Raw genomic sequence first — 17,333 nt, forward strand, 5'->3', positions numbered from 1 at the left:
ATTAAACTCAATAAAACTATAAAGTCAATCAAATGGCCATTCTAAATATTAAAATTTAAATTTTAATTTGTAGGCTTCCTCAGAAATGTAATTGGTTTTTCCTTGCCAGATGTTTGGTGGTGGTGGGGCACTTCTGAAACTTCTATGAATGTCAGAATTGGCTATTAGGTTTAATGAGCTGAACCTAGTGTTAAAAATTATTGCTTTCTACAAAAACACACATAGCAAGAGATTTGATGTTTGCTGGATGGACAACCCCCCCACCCCACCCCACAATCCAGTAACACTTGTAGGCAAGAAATAATGGGAACTGCAAATGCTGGAGAATCCAAGATAAAGCGTGGGGCTGGATAAACGCAGCAGGCCAAGCAGCATCTTAAGAGCACAAAAGCTGATGTTTCGGGTCTAGACCCTTCATCAGAAAAACACTTACAGGCAACTCAAGCTTTTAATTTTAAAAAAAAGCTCTTAGGAAATGCATCAATGGAAGGGAATTGTAGAGTGGATAAGGAAACAGGTTGAATCGCTCTCCTCTACATTTCTGTAATTTGGTTCTGTCAATACTTACATATTATATTGATCCACAGAATTACTAAATGGGGTAAACACTGATGAATTATGAATGGGATCGTAATGTAGTACGTACCAGTCATTTGCTCTCTTTAGATCATAGGCTACTGATGTACCAATTTCTCATGTAGAATCCTACACCAATCACAGACAAAATTTGACTTGAATCATCAGGGGAGCTGAGCCTGTCCTCATCCAATAATTGCACTAGTGTTGTCCAGTTGCAATCATTGAACAAGTATCAGAAAGCTGGTAATGCTGTCTGGTTAGCTGGGTATCTGGTCTGCAATGCAGTGACTCCAACAGCACAGGTTCAATTCCCATACTATCTGATATCGCCATGAAAGACCCATCTTTTCCATCTTGCCCCCTGCCTCAGGTGGGGTGATCCTGCGGTTAAACTTAACACCAGTTGTCTCTCGTGGTACAGCACCCTATAGTCAGTTTGGAACTGTGGTAACTTTATTTTATTGCTCTCCAGAGTCAGAAAGGGCTACGACTAACTATGGCCTCATGGCCAGGATGAGCTGCTGTTGCAGACTGATTACACATGGTATCATCCACTTCATACTGTCCAGTTTCACAGTGCCTTTGCAAACTACTGTTTGAGGGGTGATCTTAAGTTCTACTCTGAGATCAAGTTTCCCCTAACAGATCAAAATAACACGACTCAAACCAGTGATATTCTTAAATATGGTTTTAATACTCTTCTCCATTTCTGTACATCACAACACCAAGTTGCTGCTTGGAATCTTTCTGCAGAGGCTGTAGTGCACGAAAGCTGAGATCGACCCCTTTTCTCTGAATTCAATAGATCACTTCCTTATCAGGAGAATACATTGGTCAAAGAAATACAAAAACATTTTGGCATCATTTCCAAACTTAAATAGTTAACATTAAAACTACAAAAGGAGCTGCATACTTTCCAATGCATACTTCTTATACCAAGCAGTGGGCTATTTGAAAAAGTAAATATATATTTATTTATATATATATATATTCTTCTGGTTTATGTATCAAAATGGCCCCATTTACACAGTATGAGCAACCCAGTGCTAAAAGCATGGTCCAGCACAATTCTATTTTGAACAGGAGCTGGGGAGGACGAATAGAAGGACATTGCATTTTTGCTCTTCTTAACCTCAAAGTTCTCTATAAATCCTTTTGAGTACTGAAAACTTCAAAGGCCAAAATGACAAAGACAGAACTGCAATCATGTCATGATCTGCACATTTGCTTTCTTAATTCTAGTTTATATATTCAGCATTAGAAATTTACTCATTTAAAACAGAAGACTATTTTTGGATGTTTGGACAAAAAAGCACGTTTCAAAAGCTGCAAACGGATTTCAGTACTCAGAGGGCTTTTTGAAAACTTAACATTTTAATCCTAACAGTGAACACAAGCATAGTGGGAAACTGATTTTAAAATGTCAACTTTCTACAGTGTATTATTGTATTCAACTAAATATACATCTTGTTAGAAACAGACTTTGGGAACAATACACCGTACACATTACAAAGTTGATGATATGGAATAGGTGGAGGCTCTTGTTGATTAATGGCAATGGTGCTATGCATTGAATAGTTGTCAGATAGGAAAGAACTCCTAATTCATATTAAACTGGCCAGTGAACTAAACTGCAACACTGGGCCTGAGTTAAGGAGTTTGAAAGAGATGTTATATTTTTGAAAATTCTAATCAGGAATCATCTTCCCCATTATTTGATATAAATAAGACCACATCCCAACACAATCACTGCCTTCCTCTTATCCTTTAGAGGATTTCACAGGTAAACAGATATTGGTTTGATTCCAACATTACGTCAAGCATGTACCACGAGTCACTCAGAACATTATATTGTGTGCACTGTGTGCAATGTAAAAATGTACATTGACTTGTCCCACCTTTAACTCATAACTTCACTGCATTCTTCAGCACTCATTACTGAAATGTGACAAATGATATAATTCAGTTAACAATCTTAATGACCTTGCTTCAATTATATTAACAAGTGACTACTTCAAGCACAACAAGGAATAGCAGATACCATCCACTAAGAGATTTCAGTAAACAGGCTGGTCAACAAAACCTTCCTTTGACATTTTCCATCCATCCACCTCCCAATCAATGCCTGTCCAACAATTCAGTACAGCTCCATCCCAATGTCATTGTTCAAAGACACTCCCTTTGTACTAATGTGACCTCACTGCTCTGTGCAGTTTTAATGTTCTATTTTAACCAGCTTACAGTTTGACTAAAACAATCACGCTTTCAATAACATTTCTCTTCAATTGCTCTGGTTCAATAACAGCCACCTTACTCCATCTGTCCAGGTTGCTGGATCGTCAAATCAGGGGTTTAAATTTGATCTTCCTTGCACTGTCTCAACAGGAACTCAAACCCCAATGGAAATGTGATACCTGCATCTAATGAGTGGATGATGGTGCCTGGGTATCTTTGCTAGAAAGTGGGCTACTTAGAAGAATCACACAGACATCAATTTTCCAATTTGCAGTTTGTGCAGCAGAGGCTGGGTCCTGCAGCATGATCCCAAGGGTGCGCCCAGTTCATACGCGTACTGTACCAACAATAAACCCCAATATGGAGCAGATCCTAAGTTAATACAATACACAGCCATCTAGATCAAAACCATCACACATCCCAAAGTTAGAATTTACTGGCTCTCGACTTGCAAGCAGCCAAAGGAAACCTACTGTTAATACAATTGAATGGGAACTCTTGTCTAAAACCGTCGAGACCACTGCAGGTACAAATATTGCTTGGGGTTACAGCACCTTATACCACCACTAGATATCGCTAGCACCCATCCTGTCAATACCTTGCAGTAGGCAAAATGCTACGGAAGTGAACCCCTCTAAATTTTTTTATATAAAAGGCTTGAGGGTCTCTTTCCTACTCCCTTTGCAATGGCGGAAGCCAAAAAGAAAATTATATGCAAATCTGAAAATTCGCCCCAACCCCCACTTTACTTCAAATAGATTAATTACTTGCATGACAAAGGCCTTATTCTAGCCCCCTCCTTCTCATGTACAGCCATGGCTCAATATAACCCATGTAAATGGGGTCATATACTGCACAAGTTACTCAAGTTGCCTTTTTTCAATATAGAAACTCTCTCCAAGGGGGAAAACAGAGAGCTCATCTCCATTCAGCCTGCAGAAATGAAGTTCAATAGCATTCCATTTTTATTATTTGCCTCTACATATGGAGGTAAAAAAATCTGAATTTCATAAAATACAACAGCAACAAAAGTCCCATTGAAGTAAAAATTAAAAAAAAAATTTCAAAAGATTAGTCCAAACTGGCATTAGGAACACAGTAGTTTGGTGTTGCTGCTGTATTGACACTATGACAAATTGAACAGTGTTATTTTTTTTTAAATTCACCATCTCCAATATATTTAGAGTATCACAAGTTGTGTAAATGTCTGTTCTAAGGCAGGGATTGATTATTCCGCTGTGGATCTTCACTCCTTGGGTTGGATGCTGGAGGGTTAGGCACCTGTAACCAGACCTAGTCCGAACTACTTAGTAGTCGTCCAGGTCATAAAAGTCTTCCTCATCTCCCTGGTATTCCATTCCTTGAAAGTCCACTCTGTACCGGAGGATACCTGTTTAAAACAAAAAAAGTGGAACTTACAGCTTCAGGAATTCCCTAAAACCCTTGAGAAACAACTGAATACAGTCACTGCTGAAATACATGAACCACGTTTGCTAATTTATGCTGAGCAAATTCCAAGAGTTTAATCTGGGTGCCTTGTACATTTGATGAATATCTATCAGCTTTTTTAAGCTCCAGTCATCCTCCCAATATTAGTATTCTTACCTAGCTCCCCCAGTCAAGTCACACACTATTGTCATCTGCATTATTCCATGGTAAAATCTGATTTTACACTGATAAAGGAGATGAACTGTTAACTGGAATCAAAGACATGACATGACTGTTAGAGTTTGGGAACAGTTTTTTTTTCAAACCTGCAGCACAGTCTTAATTCATCCAGATCCATAAGTCTTGCATGACAATACTATGGCTTTAAGTTATTTTGTCCTTTTTTGGAGGTTAAGGTAGAGGCACCAAACAATCGCCAAATCCATGAGTGAACAGCTTGTGAAGCTTGGGGTATTTTCTTTAAATAAGGTTGGAGAATAGAAGTAGCCTGGATGGGTGTGGTCAAGCTTACACAGAACCAGGATTTTAGTTTTTAAGTTTTCAGCAGTTGTTGCCAGGGCCTCTGAAGGCTTGGAAGCTGCAGTAAATCTCTCCAGGCTGCTACACTCAGAATTTTCTCTACATGCTTTTATCCTCCTGGGCTACTTGAGTTGCACGCGAGACAACCTGTTTTCTGAATTTGCCTTTTGCTAAGGGTGCATTTATGGGGTATTACAATATTAGAACAGTTAATTAGTAATAGTTACTGTATCTTTTATTGTTAAGTGTTCAAATAGACTTAAATTATTCCTATTTCTTCTTTCTTTTGTAGTTTTTAACTACAATGGATGAATAAAGTGTGTTTTGTTTTAAATCCGGTAGTTTGACCAATCAAATTGCATCTGGGACACAACATCTTACATTTACCTTTGAAATAAGAAAAAGTTAGGGTCTAAATTACCTTCTGAACATTTTGAGGGGGTTTGGTGTGGTCTATAACATTTATTATTGGCAGTGTGCAGAATCAGAAACTATTTAACTCAACAACAAAAACAGAAGTTGCTGGAAGTTCAGCAAATCTGGCAGCATCTGTGAAGAAAAAAATTGGTGTTGATATTTCGGGTCCAGTGACCCTTCCTCAGAACTAATGTGCTTAAGATGGTTTTAAGGCTAGGTCAGCGTTTATATAAAGGCTCAACACGAGCAGGATTACAGAGTGGAAGGGAAGGGATAAGAGTGGACAGTTTTATTGGTTGTGGAAATCATTCCACTGGTGAAATTCCAGTGAAGATCTGAGTTAATGCCCCAGTGGGGGTTCCTTTGTTGTAATGGTATTGCCTGTATTTTCTAGAATTTAAAAGAATGAGAGGTAATCTCATTGTAACTTCCAGAATTCTTAACAGGACAGACAGGTAGATACACAAAGTATCCCTTGGCTACAATCCAGAACCTGGGTGTGCAGTCTCAGAATAAAGGGTAAGGCAATTAGGACTGGATGAGAAGGAATTTCTTGACTCAGAGGGTGGTGAATCTTTGGAATTTTCTACTCCAGATGTCATGGAGGCTCAAGACAGATGTTTTGATGCCAATGACATCAAGGGACATGGGCACAGCAATGGAAAAGTGGTATTGAGGTGAATGACGAGTCTTCATCTCAAATGACACAGCAGGTTCAAGGAGCTGAATGGTCAACACCTGCTCCTGTGCTTTAAGAAATTCTGTGTTCATCTTTCTATCAGTAGCTGGAGGTCGGCTAACAAGGTACCATTATTTAAGAAAGGTGGTGATGAAAAATCAGGGAGCAATAGGCTAGTGAGCCTGATGTCAGTGTTGGGTATATCGTAGGAGGGGGTTCCGAAGGACAGGATTTAGATGTATTAGGAAAGGCAAGGATTGATTAGATACAGTTAAAATGGCTTTGTATGTGGGAAATCATGTCTCACTGACTTTTGAAGAAGTGACCAAGAAGATGGATGAAGGCAGAGTGGTAGACATTGTCCACATGGACATCAGTAAAGCATTCGATAAGGTTCGAAATGGTGGGCGAGTTAGTAAGGTTAGATCACATGAAATATAAGCAAAGCTAGCCATTTGGACATAAAATTTGCTTGAAGGTAGGAGATAGAGGGTTATGGTGAAGGGTTGCTTTTCAGATTGAAGGTCTGTGATCAATGGTGTGCCACAAGGATTTGTGCTGAGTCCACTGCTTTTTGACATTAAATAAATCATTTAGTTGAAAACACAGGAGGTATGGCAGGTAAGTTTGTGGATGACACCAAAATTAGTGGTGTCATTGACAGCGAAGGTGGTTACCTCACAGTACTTCAAGGGCCTTGATCAAACGTACAAATGGGCAGAGGAGTGGCAGGTGGAGTTTAATTTGGACAAATGTGAGGTGTTGCATTTTGGGAGAGTAAATTAGGGCTGAACAAAGACACCTTGGGATGCAGGTTCAAAGTTCTTGAAAATAGAGTTGCAAGTAGAGAGGGTGGTAAAGGCGGCACTTGGCATGCTTGTCTTTATGGGTCGATGTGTTGAGTACAGGAGTTGGGAGGTCGTGCTGTGATTGTACAGGACATTGGTAAGGCTACATGTGGAAAACTGTGTTTAATTAATTCTGTTCTCCCTCCTGTAGAAAAGATGCTGCTAAACTTCAAAAGGTTCAGAAAAGACTTACAAGGAAGTTGCCAGGGTTGGAGAGCTTGAGCTATAGGGAGAGGCTGAATAGGCAGTTGGTACTTCCCCTGGAGTGTCAGAGGCTGAGGGGTGACCTTACAGAAGAAGTTTATAAAATCATGACGGGCACGGACAGAATGAATAGTCAAGGTGTTTTCTCCAGAGAAGCAAAGTTTAAAACTACAGGGCATAGGTTTAAGAGAGGGGAAAAATCTAAAAGGGACTTAAGGATCAACTTTTTCACGCAGAGTGGTGTGTGTATGGAATGAATTACCAGAGGAGGTGGAGGATGCTGGTACAATTACAACATTTAAAAAGCATTTGGGTGCGTATATGAATAGGAAGGGTTAGAGGGATATGGGCCGAATGCTGGCAAATGAGACTAGATTAATTTTGGATAGCTCATCAGCACGGATGGATCGGACCAAGGGGTCTGTTTCCATGCTGTACGTCTCTATGACTTTATCTTAGATGTATTGCGTAACCCACCTTCAGCGCAATCTCTTATTTGTATATACACTCAACTGTATGTCTTTGTCTGACTATAAAGGACCAGCAATATGGCATTTTGAGTCATAGAGATATACAGCTTAGAAACAGGCCCTTCTGCTCAACTCATCCACACCAACCAGGTTTCCTAAACTGAGCTAATCTCATTTATCTGCCTTTGGCCCATATCCTTTTAAACCTTTCCTATCCATATCCTGCCGAAATATCTTTTAAATGTTTTAACTGTACCTGACTCTACCACTTCCTTTGGCAGCTCATTCCATATATGCACAACTATCTGTAAATCTTTCGGATTCAGTAACAGTTCCTCAGAACCAGAACCGAAACATTAAGTCTGATTCTCTTCACAGATGCTGCCAGATCTGCCGAGCTTTTCCAGCAATTTCAGTTTTTGTTTCTGATTTACAACATCTGCAGTTCTTTTGATATTCCTCTGTAAATCTTTCCCCTCTCACCTAAACCCTCTAGGTTTTCGGCTTCCCTCCTCAGGGGAAAAGATCTTGGCAATTCACCTCATCTATGTCCCTCATGATTTTATAAACCCTAATAAGATTACTCCTCAGCCTCCTATGCTCTAGGAGAAAAAGTCCCAGCCGACCAGCCTCTCCTTGTAACTCAAACCCTCCAGTATTGGTAATGTGTTTTTTTGCACCCTTTCCAGTTTAATAACATCCTGCTACAGCAGGGCAACCTCAATTGTACACAGTACTCCAAATGTGGCCTCGCCAATGTCTTGTACAGCTGTAACATAACATCTCAACTCCTGTACTCAGTGCACTATTGATGAAGACAAGCATGCCAAATGCCTTGTTCATCACCTTGTCTACCTCTGATGCCACTTTCAAGGAACTATGTACCTGCACCCCTAGGTCTCTCTGTTCAAAACCAGTCCCCAGGGCCCTACCATTACCTGTTTTGTCCTGACCTAGTTTGTTTTACCAAAATGCAACACAGTGCATTTATTGAAAATAAGCTCCTTCTGTCATTCCTCAACCCACTGGCACAGCTGATCAAAATTCTGTTGTATTCTTAAATAACCTTCTTCACTGTCCACTATACTCCCAATTTTGGATGCATCTGCAAACTTACAATGCCTCCTATAGTCACATCCAAATCCTTTATATAAATAACAACCAACAACGGACCCAGCACCCAGCCTTGCAGCACACTGCTAATCACATGTCTCTGGTCTGCACAACAAATCCTCAATTACCACCCTCTGTCTCCTAATGTCAAGCCCATTTTGTATCCAACTGGTTGAGTCTCCCCGAATCCCACGCAATCTAACTTTAATAACAGTCTATCATGCGATAACTTGTTGCAGGCCTTGCTGAGGTCCATGTAGACAATGTCTATCGCTCTTCCCTAATCTATCTTTTGGTCATCTCTTCAAAAAACTCAATCACGTTTGAGGGGCATGATTTCCCATGCTGACTATACCTAATCAGTTTTGCCTTTCCAAACGCATGTAGATCCTGCGTCTCAGAATCCCCTCCAACCAGTTACCCACCACTGATGTTAGGCTAATAAAATATAAGGCTGGATAAACACAGCAGGCCCAGCAGCATCTTAGGAGCACAAGATGCTGCTGGGCCTGCTGTGTTCATCCAGCCTCACATTTTATTATCTTGGATTCTCCAGCATCTGCAGTTCCCATTATCACTGATGTTAGGCTTACCATTTTACCGCTTTTGGAAGTACAGATTAATAAATGGTGGATATTTTACACAATCTCAATGGCATTATAATTAAACAACAATAGTTGGTCAGTTGGCTATACAATTCACAGCTCAAACATGCAGCTCTTACCACCAATCCCACCAAAGCCTTTCACAAACTGAGATCCTTCTTGTGACTTGTCTGTGACGATCTCTAGAGTAGCTCCAAATTTTTTGTAGTTGTTGGCAAACCACTCCAGGAGGGGCATGCTTTCTATTAGTTCATGTTCCTGTCCAGTCTACATTTTGTTTAAAAATAGAAGAAACAAAACCAAAATAATAAATTTTACCTTTTGCAACTTTGACCATGTTACTCACTGAAATTTCAAAAGGATCATTTATTAATTCATAATTAATGTAATTGCACCCACTTCAGTGCAGGGATGTGTGTGTCAAAAATGGCACACAAGATAAAATGTCACAATCCAAAATATCTGTTCTTACCCATACTCAAGTTCAAGGCAATATTTTAACAGGAAGAATAACTGAGACTCAACCCACAATGCCTTCAATTCAATTCAGTCAAGTGTCACTAACTTGAAACAATAATATCAATGTATGAAAACAGCAGCAAATCTTAATTAATCCCATTCGCAACTCATGTTCGTTAGGATAAAATCTACTGTAGCACTAATAAACGTGAATAAGATTTAAGCAAACACATTTAAGTTGGTCACTCCATAGCAACCAGCAGACAGATCAAAAGAAAAATAAAATCAACAGCTGTGCACGAATCTCACACAGCTACTGAGGTACTTTACTCAAGGCTATTCTCGTGTCACAGAACAGTTATTTCTCGGGTCAAGAAGGCAAAGAAAAATTAAACTTAAGACAAGGTTCCTACTCAAAGGAGCATGTAAACAGTTACAAGGTAGTACAGAATGTGAACTGTATCGAAAGGAGAGATATGGTATTGAAGCAAGCTTTGAGCAAATGTATATTGAGCCACGTTACAAGCTCCACCAATTATCTCAAATTGGTTGTTAGTGTAGCTATTTGCACACTCGTGATTGATCAGCAAGTGCTGAAAGTTGTTGGCAAACCACTCTAGGAGGGGCATGCTTTCTATCATATTCCTGTCTATTCTATTTTGTTTCAAAATAGAAGAAATGTCTGAAAGTAGACTTTTTTTGGGTTTTGCAAGCATGGGCTGGTTGAGTTCAGTCTCTAATCTATGCATTATGAACAACCGAAGGAACATGCTGCTTGATCTGATCAGCCAATTGTTGGGCCTACGTACCTGGCATCACACTGGCACTGAATTTAAGATAATCAGTCGAGCTTGTACTGTGGCTCATTTACCCTTGCTAGAAGCGACATATATTCGTACACAGGGACCCGTTCTCTGCAAACAAAAGGAAGATGTTCAAGCCTGGCATTTTACTGAATTACTCAGGAGCTTTGGGAGCCTACATCTCCCACTGCTTTCTCTACAGCAGTGTCTCTGACAAAGTCAACTTGCCAACAATCATCTGCCTTTTCTCCTGTGTATAAATTGTGGTTATCATTTGAAATTTAGCATTCCTTCTTTTGACCTGATAAGTGCAAGACAAAAAGTTTTGACAACAGGTCTTACTTCACGGCAATATTCAAAAGAGTGTGCAGAAACTGAATGATGTGATTTGCTGTCAACTTCATTGGTCTATTGCCTGTTGGACATTGTTCAGCCAACTTTGCATTTCTCCAATTTGGATCTTTGTTCATCCCAAATTGATTTATCTTCAACAGTCTAGGTCCCAAGTTCTCGAATTCTCATTCTCTCACTATTGTCCTCTGGAATTGACTCCCTAAACCTCCTCACCATTTTTTCTCCACTTCTAAAACACCTCATAAAACCTACATCCTTGATCAAACATTTGGTCACCCATCCTAATGTCTGATCTTTGGCTCAATATCAATCTTTTAATGATGCATCAATAAAGCAGCTTGAAGGTGCACCTCAAAAGTGCTGTGTAAACAAATGTATGCTGTATTGTAGGCCGATCAGTACCATTAGATAATTTACAAGCTCCAACATGACCACATCCTAAATGCAAGGACGGAAAAGTAGTCTACACAAACTTTTCATAGGTGTCATGTTAAGGAAATCCCACAAATGACAGCCATTCTATTCAAACATTCCCAATCCTAAGCAAGATCAAACTTTAGAAAATAAAGTCTCAAAGATTGCCTCTCACCCCATTTGCTGCTGTTTTGTGCACAAAAAAAGTACCTCTTTGTCCGTGAAATGGGATTTATCCTTCTCTTGTTCAGGAGTCAGGTACAAGATTTTCTCTTCTAGGAAATCAGAAGACAATTAATACACCTGCTTATCTCAATTACCAATTGTATATTAACAATTACATCTAGTCTTAACTCTACTCTATGGAGTGTAAACATGACGCTGAAGAATTAAGAGATTTCCAAATACCTTCTGTGCCGTGACAGCGGAGAACATATCGCATTATATCTAGATTTTCATAAACTATCAGGATTTCAACGGCACCCATCTCCAGTGCTTTCAATGTGTCATCCACTCCGAAGCAGTACTTTCCTGTATCCTGGCTGATTTCATCAAAATATCGCCCTAAATTTAAATTTAAAAGAAACTTATTTACTGTTTAAACCGAATGATCCAACAAGAGACAGTAAGAACAGACACCAATGTAGGTAACAGAACTTTGAGTGCAGTAGTTAGCACCACTGCGTCACAGTGCCAGGGACCCAGGTTCAATTCCACCACTGGGCGACTGTCTGTGTGAATTTTGTACATTCTGTGTCTGCGTGGGTTTCTTCCGGGGCTCAGGTTTCCTCCCACAGTCCCAAAGATGTGCAAGCTAGATGGACAAACTAAATTGCCCATTGTGTTCAAGGATGTGTAGATTAGTGGGTTATGAGGGATGGGTCTGGGTGGGATTGTCTGAGGGGTGGTGCAGACTTAAGTTGGGCCAAAGCGCTTGTTCCACACTGTAGGAATTCCGAATCTTTTCCCTGGTTATTCTCCACTCAATCTTACCAAAAGTACTCCATATATATGGAGAGTAGGTGAGGGCAATACAATGTTCAGAGAGGTTATGGTTACAGGAGGAACACCCACTGCCATATGGTCAGTAAAAGGCAGCCAATGCCAACTCAATTATCTCACTGCAGTCTGTACAGCTTTTCAATGTGGAGAATTAACCGTCATGCTTTCTACACGATAGCATCGTTACTGTCTATAATGTGCTCCGAGACATTCATAACAGCGAAAGGCGTCATAAAATGTAAGTATTCTTTAAAGAAGAAATACATTTGTAGAGAACCACAGAAGGAATTTCTCACCTATTAGTTTCTTCTCCTGAATGAATTTCACACTGGACAAGACTTCAGCTGACAGTTCGATTGCTTGATTAAAACCATTCTCACCTCCATATGAAATGTCCACCAGTTTCAGTACTTTGCTTTGCAATCGCTGTGCACAAAAGCAGAAAAAAATTATGAGGAGACAAGTATTTCTAGTAATTTAAGGAAAAACACACCATTGGGTACAACAGCACAGAAGCAGTATAGTCTCCCATTTCCAATCTACACTTGCACAGCTTTTAAATACCAAAAGAAATCCTAAGTAGTCATGAGTCATGCAGACAAGGTAGCTCAGACTGGATCTCATGTGTGCCCAAACTCAGTGAAGTCACCTCCCACATGGTTGAAAGATGGAAGCCTTCGCAAGCACAAAAACTTGACATCATTTGTTTCCTTCATTTGCAAACAGCTCATGTTGCTGACAGCAGAATTTGGTGACATGATTCAAGTTTCCTCCAGCAACAAGGAAGCACCAAAGATAGCCTCTTTCCGCACAAACTACAATTAGGACAATAAGTACAAATCAAATAGAACAGAGTGCTAGTTCTAAAGAATAGTCATACTGGACTCTGAACGATAGCTCTGCTTCTCTCTTCACTGATACTGCCAGACTGGAGTTTCTCCAACATTTTCAATGCTTGCTGCAAGATCATATCTCCAGAAGCTTCTGAACACCCTGCACTGCACATTTTGGCTAAAGCTGTTACAGAAGACTTGGAGGTGAAAAGAGAACAAAGAAATGCAGATTATGGAAATCTGAAACAAAAACAGAAATTGTTAGAGAAACTCAGATCTGGCACACCTGTGGACAAAATGCAGAGCTAATGTTTCATGTCCAGTGACCCTTCTTCCGTAATGTTTCTGTACTAGGAAATGAGCAGTCTGTTTCCACCCAGCTCTGAACAAAGGAAAGCAAAAGCTCATTTTCTTCTTAAAACAAGCCGTCATGTTTTTAACAGTTATAACACTTCAAAATAGACCTTCTGATGATTGGGGCAAGTTTAGAAATGCACAGCACAGCACTGGACCTTCTCTATTTGGTACATATTGGGAAATGTGTGCTCCCCTTGGTTTTATGTTATTAAAATACAAATAAATGCCAGTAGCATTTTTCTTTCCCCAGATGTTGGGAAAGCATTTGAAACAATCATCTATTGAGATGAAGGAGCTTCAATTAGCTTCTGAGCCAGCCTGACCAAAAAAGCTCCACGCTTAATTCCCTCCCATTATTTCAGCTGGAAAATTAGCCAGTTTTCCAAGTAGCTTCTGTCAGTCCACTTTTAGCGAGGAAAGAGCAACCATCTTTGATGACTTTCAGTTAGCCCCAGTGAATGAATGTGAATAGTAGGTTAGGGCAGGATAAAATGTGGCTGTGACAGCCTTATTGCTGAGACATTTACCAACATTGTGATGAAGTTCACAGTAATAGGCACTGAAAGGTGGATCTGTACCACAAAACACCAGCAGCAGCTGATGCTCTGTGAAGAGCAGATACATGCCCAAAAGATAATGTTTTAAGTGGCTCCATCAACATAACAACTTGCATTGTTTTGTACCCTTAATGTAGTAAACACATGCCTGAGGTTCTTCAAACTATCCTTCACACCATGGTGAAGAACATCCTATTAGAATTAGTGACTGGGCACTTCTTCAAAAAGGTAGATTTGCAAAGAGGGTCTTAAAGGAGAATAAGCATCAAAAATAGCGGAGTAGGTAGAGAAATCCATAATTTAAGGCTAATCGACGGGATGAGGGGCGTGGGAGCACAGTCCGGTAAATGCGAATTGATGTGAGTACGGATATAGGCTGCAGAGTTCTGGACAAATCCAAACGTATGGATGATGGAAAGCGAGTCAGGAAAGGACTAGGCATGGCTCAATTTCAATTATTTTTGACATTTATGTAAATTATTTGGATGTCAATATAGGAGATATGGTTAGGAAGTTTATAGATGACATCAAAATATGTGGTCTAGTGGACAATAAAGGAGATTATCTCAGAGTACAATAGGATCTTGATCAAATGGGCCAATGGGCTGAGGAGTGGCAGATGGATTTAAATTTAGATAAATGTGTGGTGTTGCATTTTGGTAAGGCAAGCCATGGCAGGACTGTTACAGTTAATGTTAGGGCCCTGGGGAGTTTTGTCAAACAAAGAAGCCAAGAACTGCAGGTGCATAGTTCCTTGAAAGTGGAGTCGCACGTAGACAGGATGGTGAAAATGGCATTTGGCACGCTTGCCTTCGTTAGTCAGAACATTGAGTATAGGCGTTGGGTTGTCATACTGAGGCTGTACAGGACACTGGTGAGGCCACTTTTAGAATACAGTGTGCAATTCTAGTTGTCCTTCTATAGGAAGGATGTTGTTAAATTTGAGAGGGTCTAGAAAGGATTTAGAATGATGCTGCCAGGTCTGGAACATTTGGTTTATAGGGGGAGGCTGAAGAGGCTGGGGTGTTTTTCCCTTGTGCATCAGAGACTGAGGTGTGAGTTTGTAGAAGTATATAAAATCATGAGGAACATGGATAGGGTGAATAGCCAATTTTTCCTAGGGTGGAAACTAGAGGGCATAGGTTTTAGATGAGACAGGATAAATTTATGATGGAGCTGAGTGGTAACATTTTCATGCAGAGGGTGGTACGTGTATGGAATGAGCTGCCAGAGGAAGTGATGTAGGCTGGTACAATTACAACATTTAAAAGGAATCTGGTGGGCATATGAAGAGGAAGGGTTTATAATGATATGGGCCAAATGCAGGCAAATGGGACTAGATCAGATAGGGATGTCTGGTTGGTGCAGATGCATTGGACTGAAGGGTCTGTTTCTGTGCTGTATAACTCTCTTATGATGGAGTAGGTAAAGCTACTGTGAGCTTAGTGACTTTCCAGTTAGTCCAATGAGATGGGCTATCAGCACCTTAAATACCTAACTTTGTCATGCAACTGAAGACAAAGCGTGCTGAATTGCTTAAATATAGAATCCTGAGCTTCACAGTAAGTTACAATTCGATCTTCTTAGGGAAAGCAGCACTCCAGGCCAAGTGTGCAGCCTGTGTCAGACCCTTCACTTGTTTCCTAATTCTTGGCGAAAGACGTCTACACTATCTGCAAGGAGGAAAATTACGGGGTCTAGTTCCCCAAGATAACCATTATTGCACAATGATCACTGGATATTAGTAATTCATGTGACCTGATTTTAAAAGCTATGTTTACACAAAATATTAATTTAGAACCTCTCCTGTCCTTCTTCCCCAAATTTCCTGCATGCTTATGTGCATGTACGATATTTTATGTACAGAACGACATATCCCCAGCATTCCAAATGTTTTGTTAATAACTCTTTCTTTGAATTCACCTTAAAAGGATTTTGCTGCAGATCTTTAAAAAGTTGGAATCCGAAAACTGGCATTTGGCTAACATCTTTCAGCCTAACACAGTAAAGCCTGAAGAAAAAGGAAACAGCTTGCAACAGAAAAGCAACACCTTGCTGTTTCAGGCTTAAGGGAAAAGCAATCATAATTTAAATTCACTCCCTATTGACCATGCCACTTGCCTTGGGCAACAACTTGCTGAGGGATACATGACCAGGAGCAGACCAATCAGCCTGTTCCACAGATCACGAGCAGTCAGTAGTCCAACTTTAACAATCTTCCTTGGCCCCATTCTCCCTTTTATCTTTGGCTAGCAAATGGATTTAAAATCAATCATTTCCTCCTTTTTCAGAGGAATTGTTCTGTACGTCCATCATATTTGTTTGAAGCATTTCTTAATTTTCACCCGTATGGCCCAGTGCTGATTTTTTATTGTCTTGCTCTGGATTCCTCAAGCAATGTAATTAGTTTCTTGCTAACCTGTTAATTTCTTTCAAAACCAAAACTTGCTGAAATCACTCCATATCTGCCATGGTGGTCCACAATATGCAGTGTCTAGTTAGGTCAGAAGCCCCAATCTGGCATTCTGTTGCATTTTCTGCAGAGAAAAGTTGGGCTTATTCTCCACCAGACAGGCATTCCATTACTACTCAGTCCTCCAAAAGTCAGTCTCCAAAGATCAGAACTGACAGATCTTACCCAAATATCAATGCCTGTTAACACTGACATTTTGATGACTCTGAAGCATACTACACATCTCACCCAATGTGTTGTTCCCAAAATTGCACACAGTACTCAAGGTCAAGTCTAACTAGAGTTTTGTACAGCTGTAATTAAACTTCTTCCCACTTGTATTGTAGCCCATTAACATTAATAGTTAACCTTTCCATCAATCTTTTCAACCTGTTTCTTGGAAGATTGCATTACAGTTCTTCTTTGTCCCCTCTTGTGCACCAGAGAAACCCATGGTGCCATGAAGTTCCCATAGTCATCTCCCACCCATATGTATCCAAATAATATAACCTGTAGAAATGGAGATGGCCACAGTGGACTCCTGAGATCCCTACTTTTCTCTACTCTACCCCATAGTCACCCCTGCCTTTCCATCTGTCAAGTCTTCACCTGTGATGCGACCCCCTCAAATGAATGCGTTATCTACAGCTTGTTCAGCATTGCGGATGTTCCACAGTGAATTCACTTGCAGCTCCAACTCTGAAATGCAATTTGCCAATAGCTTCAGTTGGACATTTCCTGCACGTTGTCACCATGGTAATCAGGCCCCTCAAATCAATGTTCTACACAGTGAACAAAATGGATTGGTGAGGGGTGGAAGAATTGGTGAATTAAATTGTACGGTTTACTTTCTAATGTGGGATAACAGATAGAAGGCAGTGGTCTCGTCAAATGCTGTCTCCACCACCAGGAGAAATGTACACACCTCAGAAAACACAAGACAGGTTCATTTTAATTCTGAGATTGGTAGATCTTCGTAACCCA

General features: G+C 40.2%; 1 protein-coding gene across 4 annotated transcripts in view; it reads right to left on the reverse strand.

The window, feature by feature from the left end:
- Positions 1 to 1,252: 1,252 nt before the first annotated feature.
- LOC125458520 (eukaryotic peptide chain release factor subunit 1) overlaps positions 1,253 to 17,333 on the reverse strand; it is an 81,767-nt gene continuing 65,686 nt past the window's right edge. For all 4 annotated transcript variants that reach the window (XM_059650769.1, XM_048543861.2, XM_048543859.2 and 1 more), the window contains 5 exons: positions 12,447 to 12,576; positions 11,557 to 11,712; positions 11,359 to 11,423; positions 9,238 to 9,385; positions 1,253 to 4,204 (listed from right to left, as the gene is read on the reverse strand). In XM_059650769.1, coding sequence (XP_059506752.1) covers positions 4,122 to 4,204; positions 9,238 to 9,385; positions 11,359 to 11,423; positions 11,557 to 11,712; positions 12,447 to 12,576 — 582 coding nt within the window. In that variant the 3' untranslated portion in view covers positions 1,253 to 4,121. The remainder of the gene's footprint in view (positions 4,205 to 9,237; positions 9,386 to 11,358; positions 11,424 to 11,556; positions 11,713 to 12,446; positions 12,577 to 17,333) is intronic.

Source organism: Stegostoma tigrinum, chromosome 13, assembly GCF_030684315.1.
Source record: "Stegostoma tigrinum isolate sSteTig4 chromosome 13, sSteTig4.hap1, whole genome shotgun sequence".
NCBI classification, from domain to species: domain Eukaryota; kingdom Metazoa; phylum Chordata; class Chondrichthyes; order Orectolobiformes; family Stegostomatidae; genus Stegostoma; species Stegostoma tigrinum.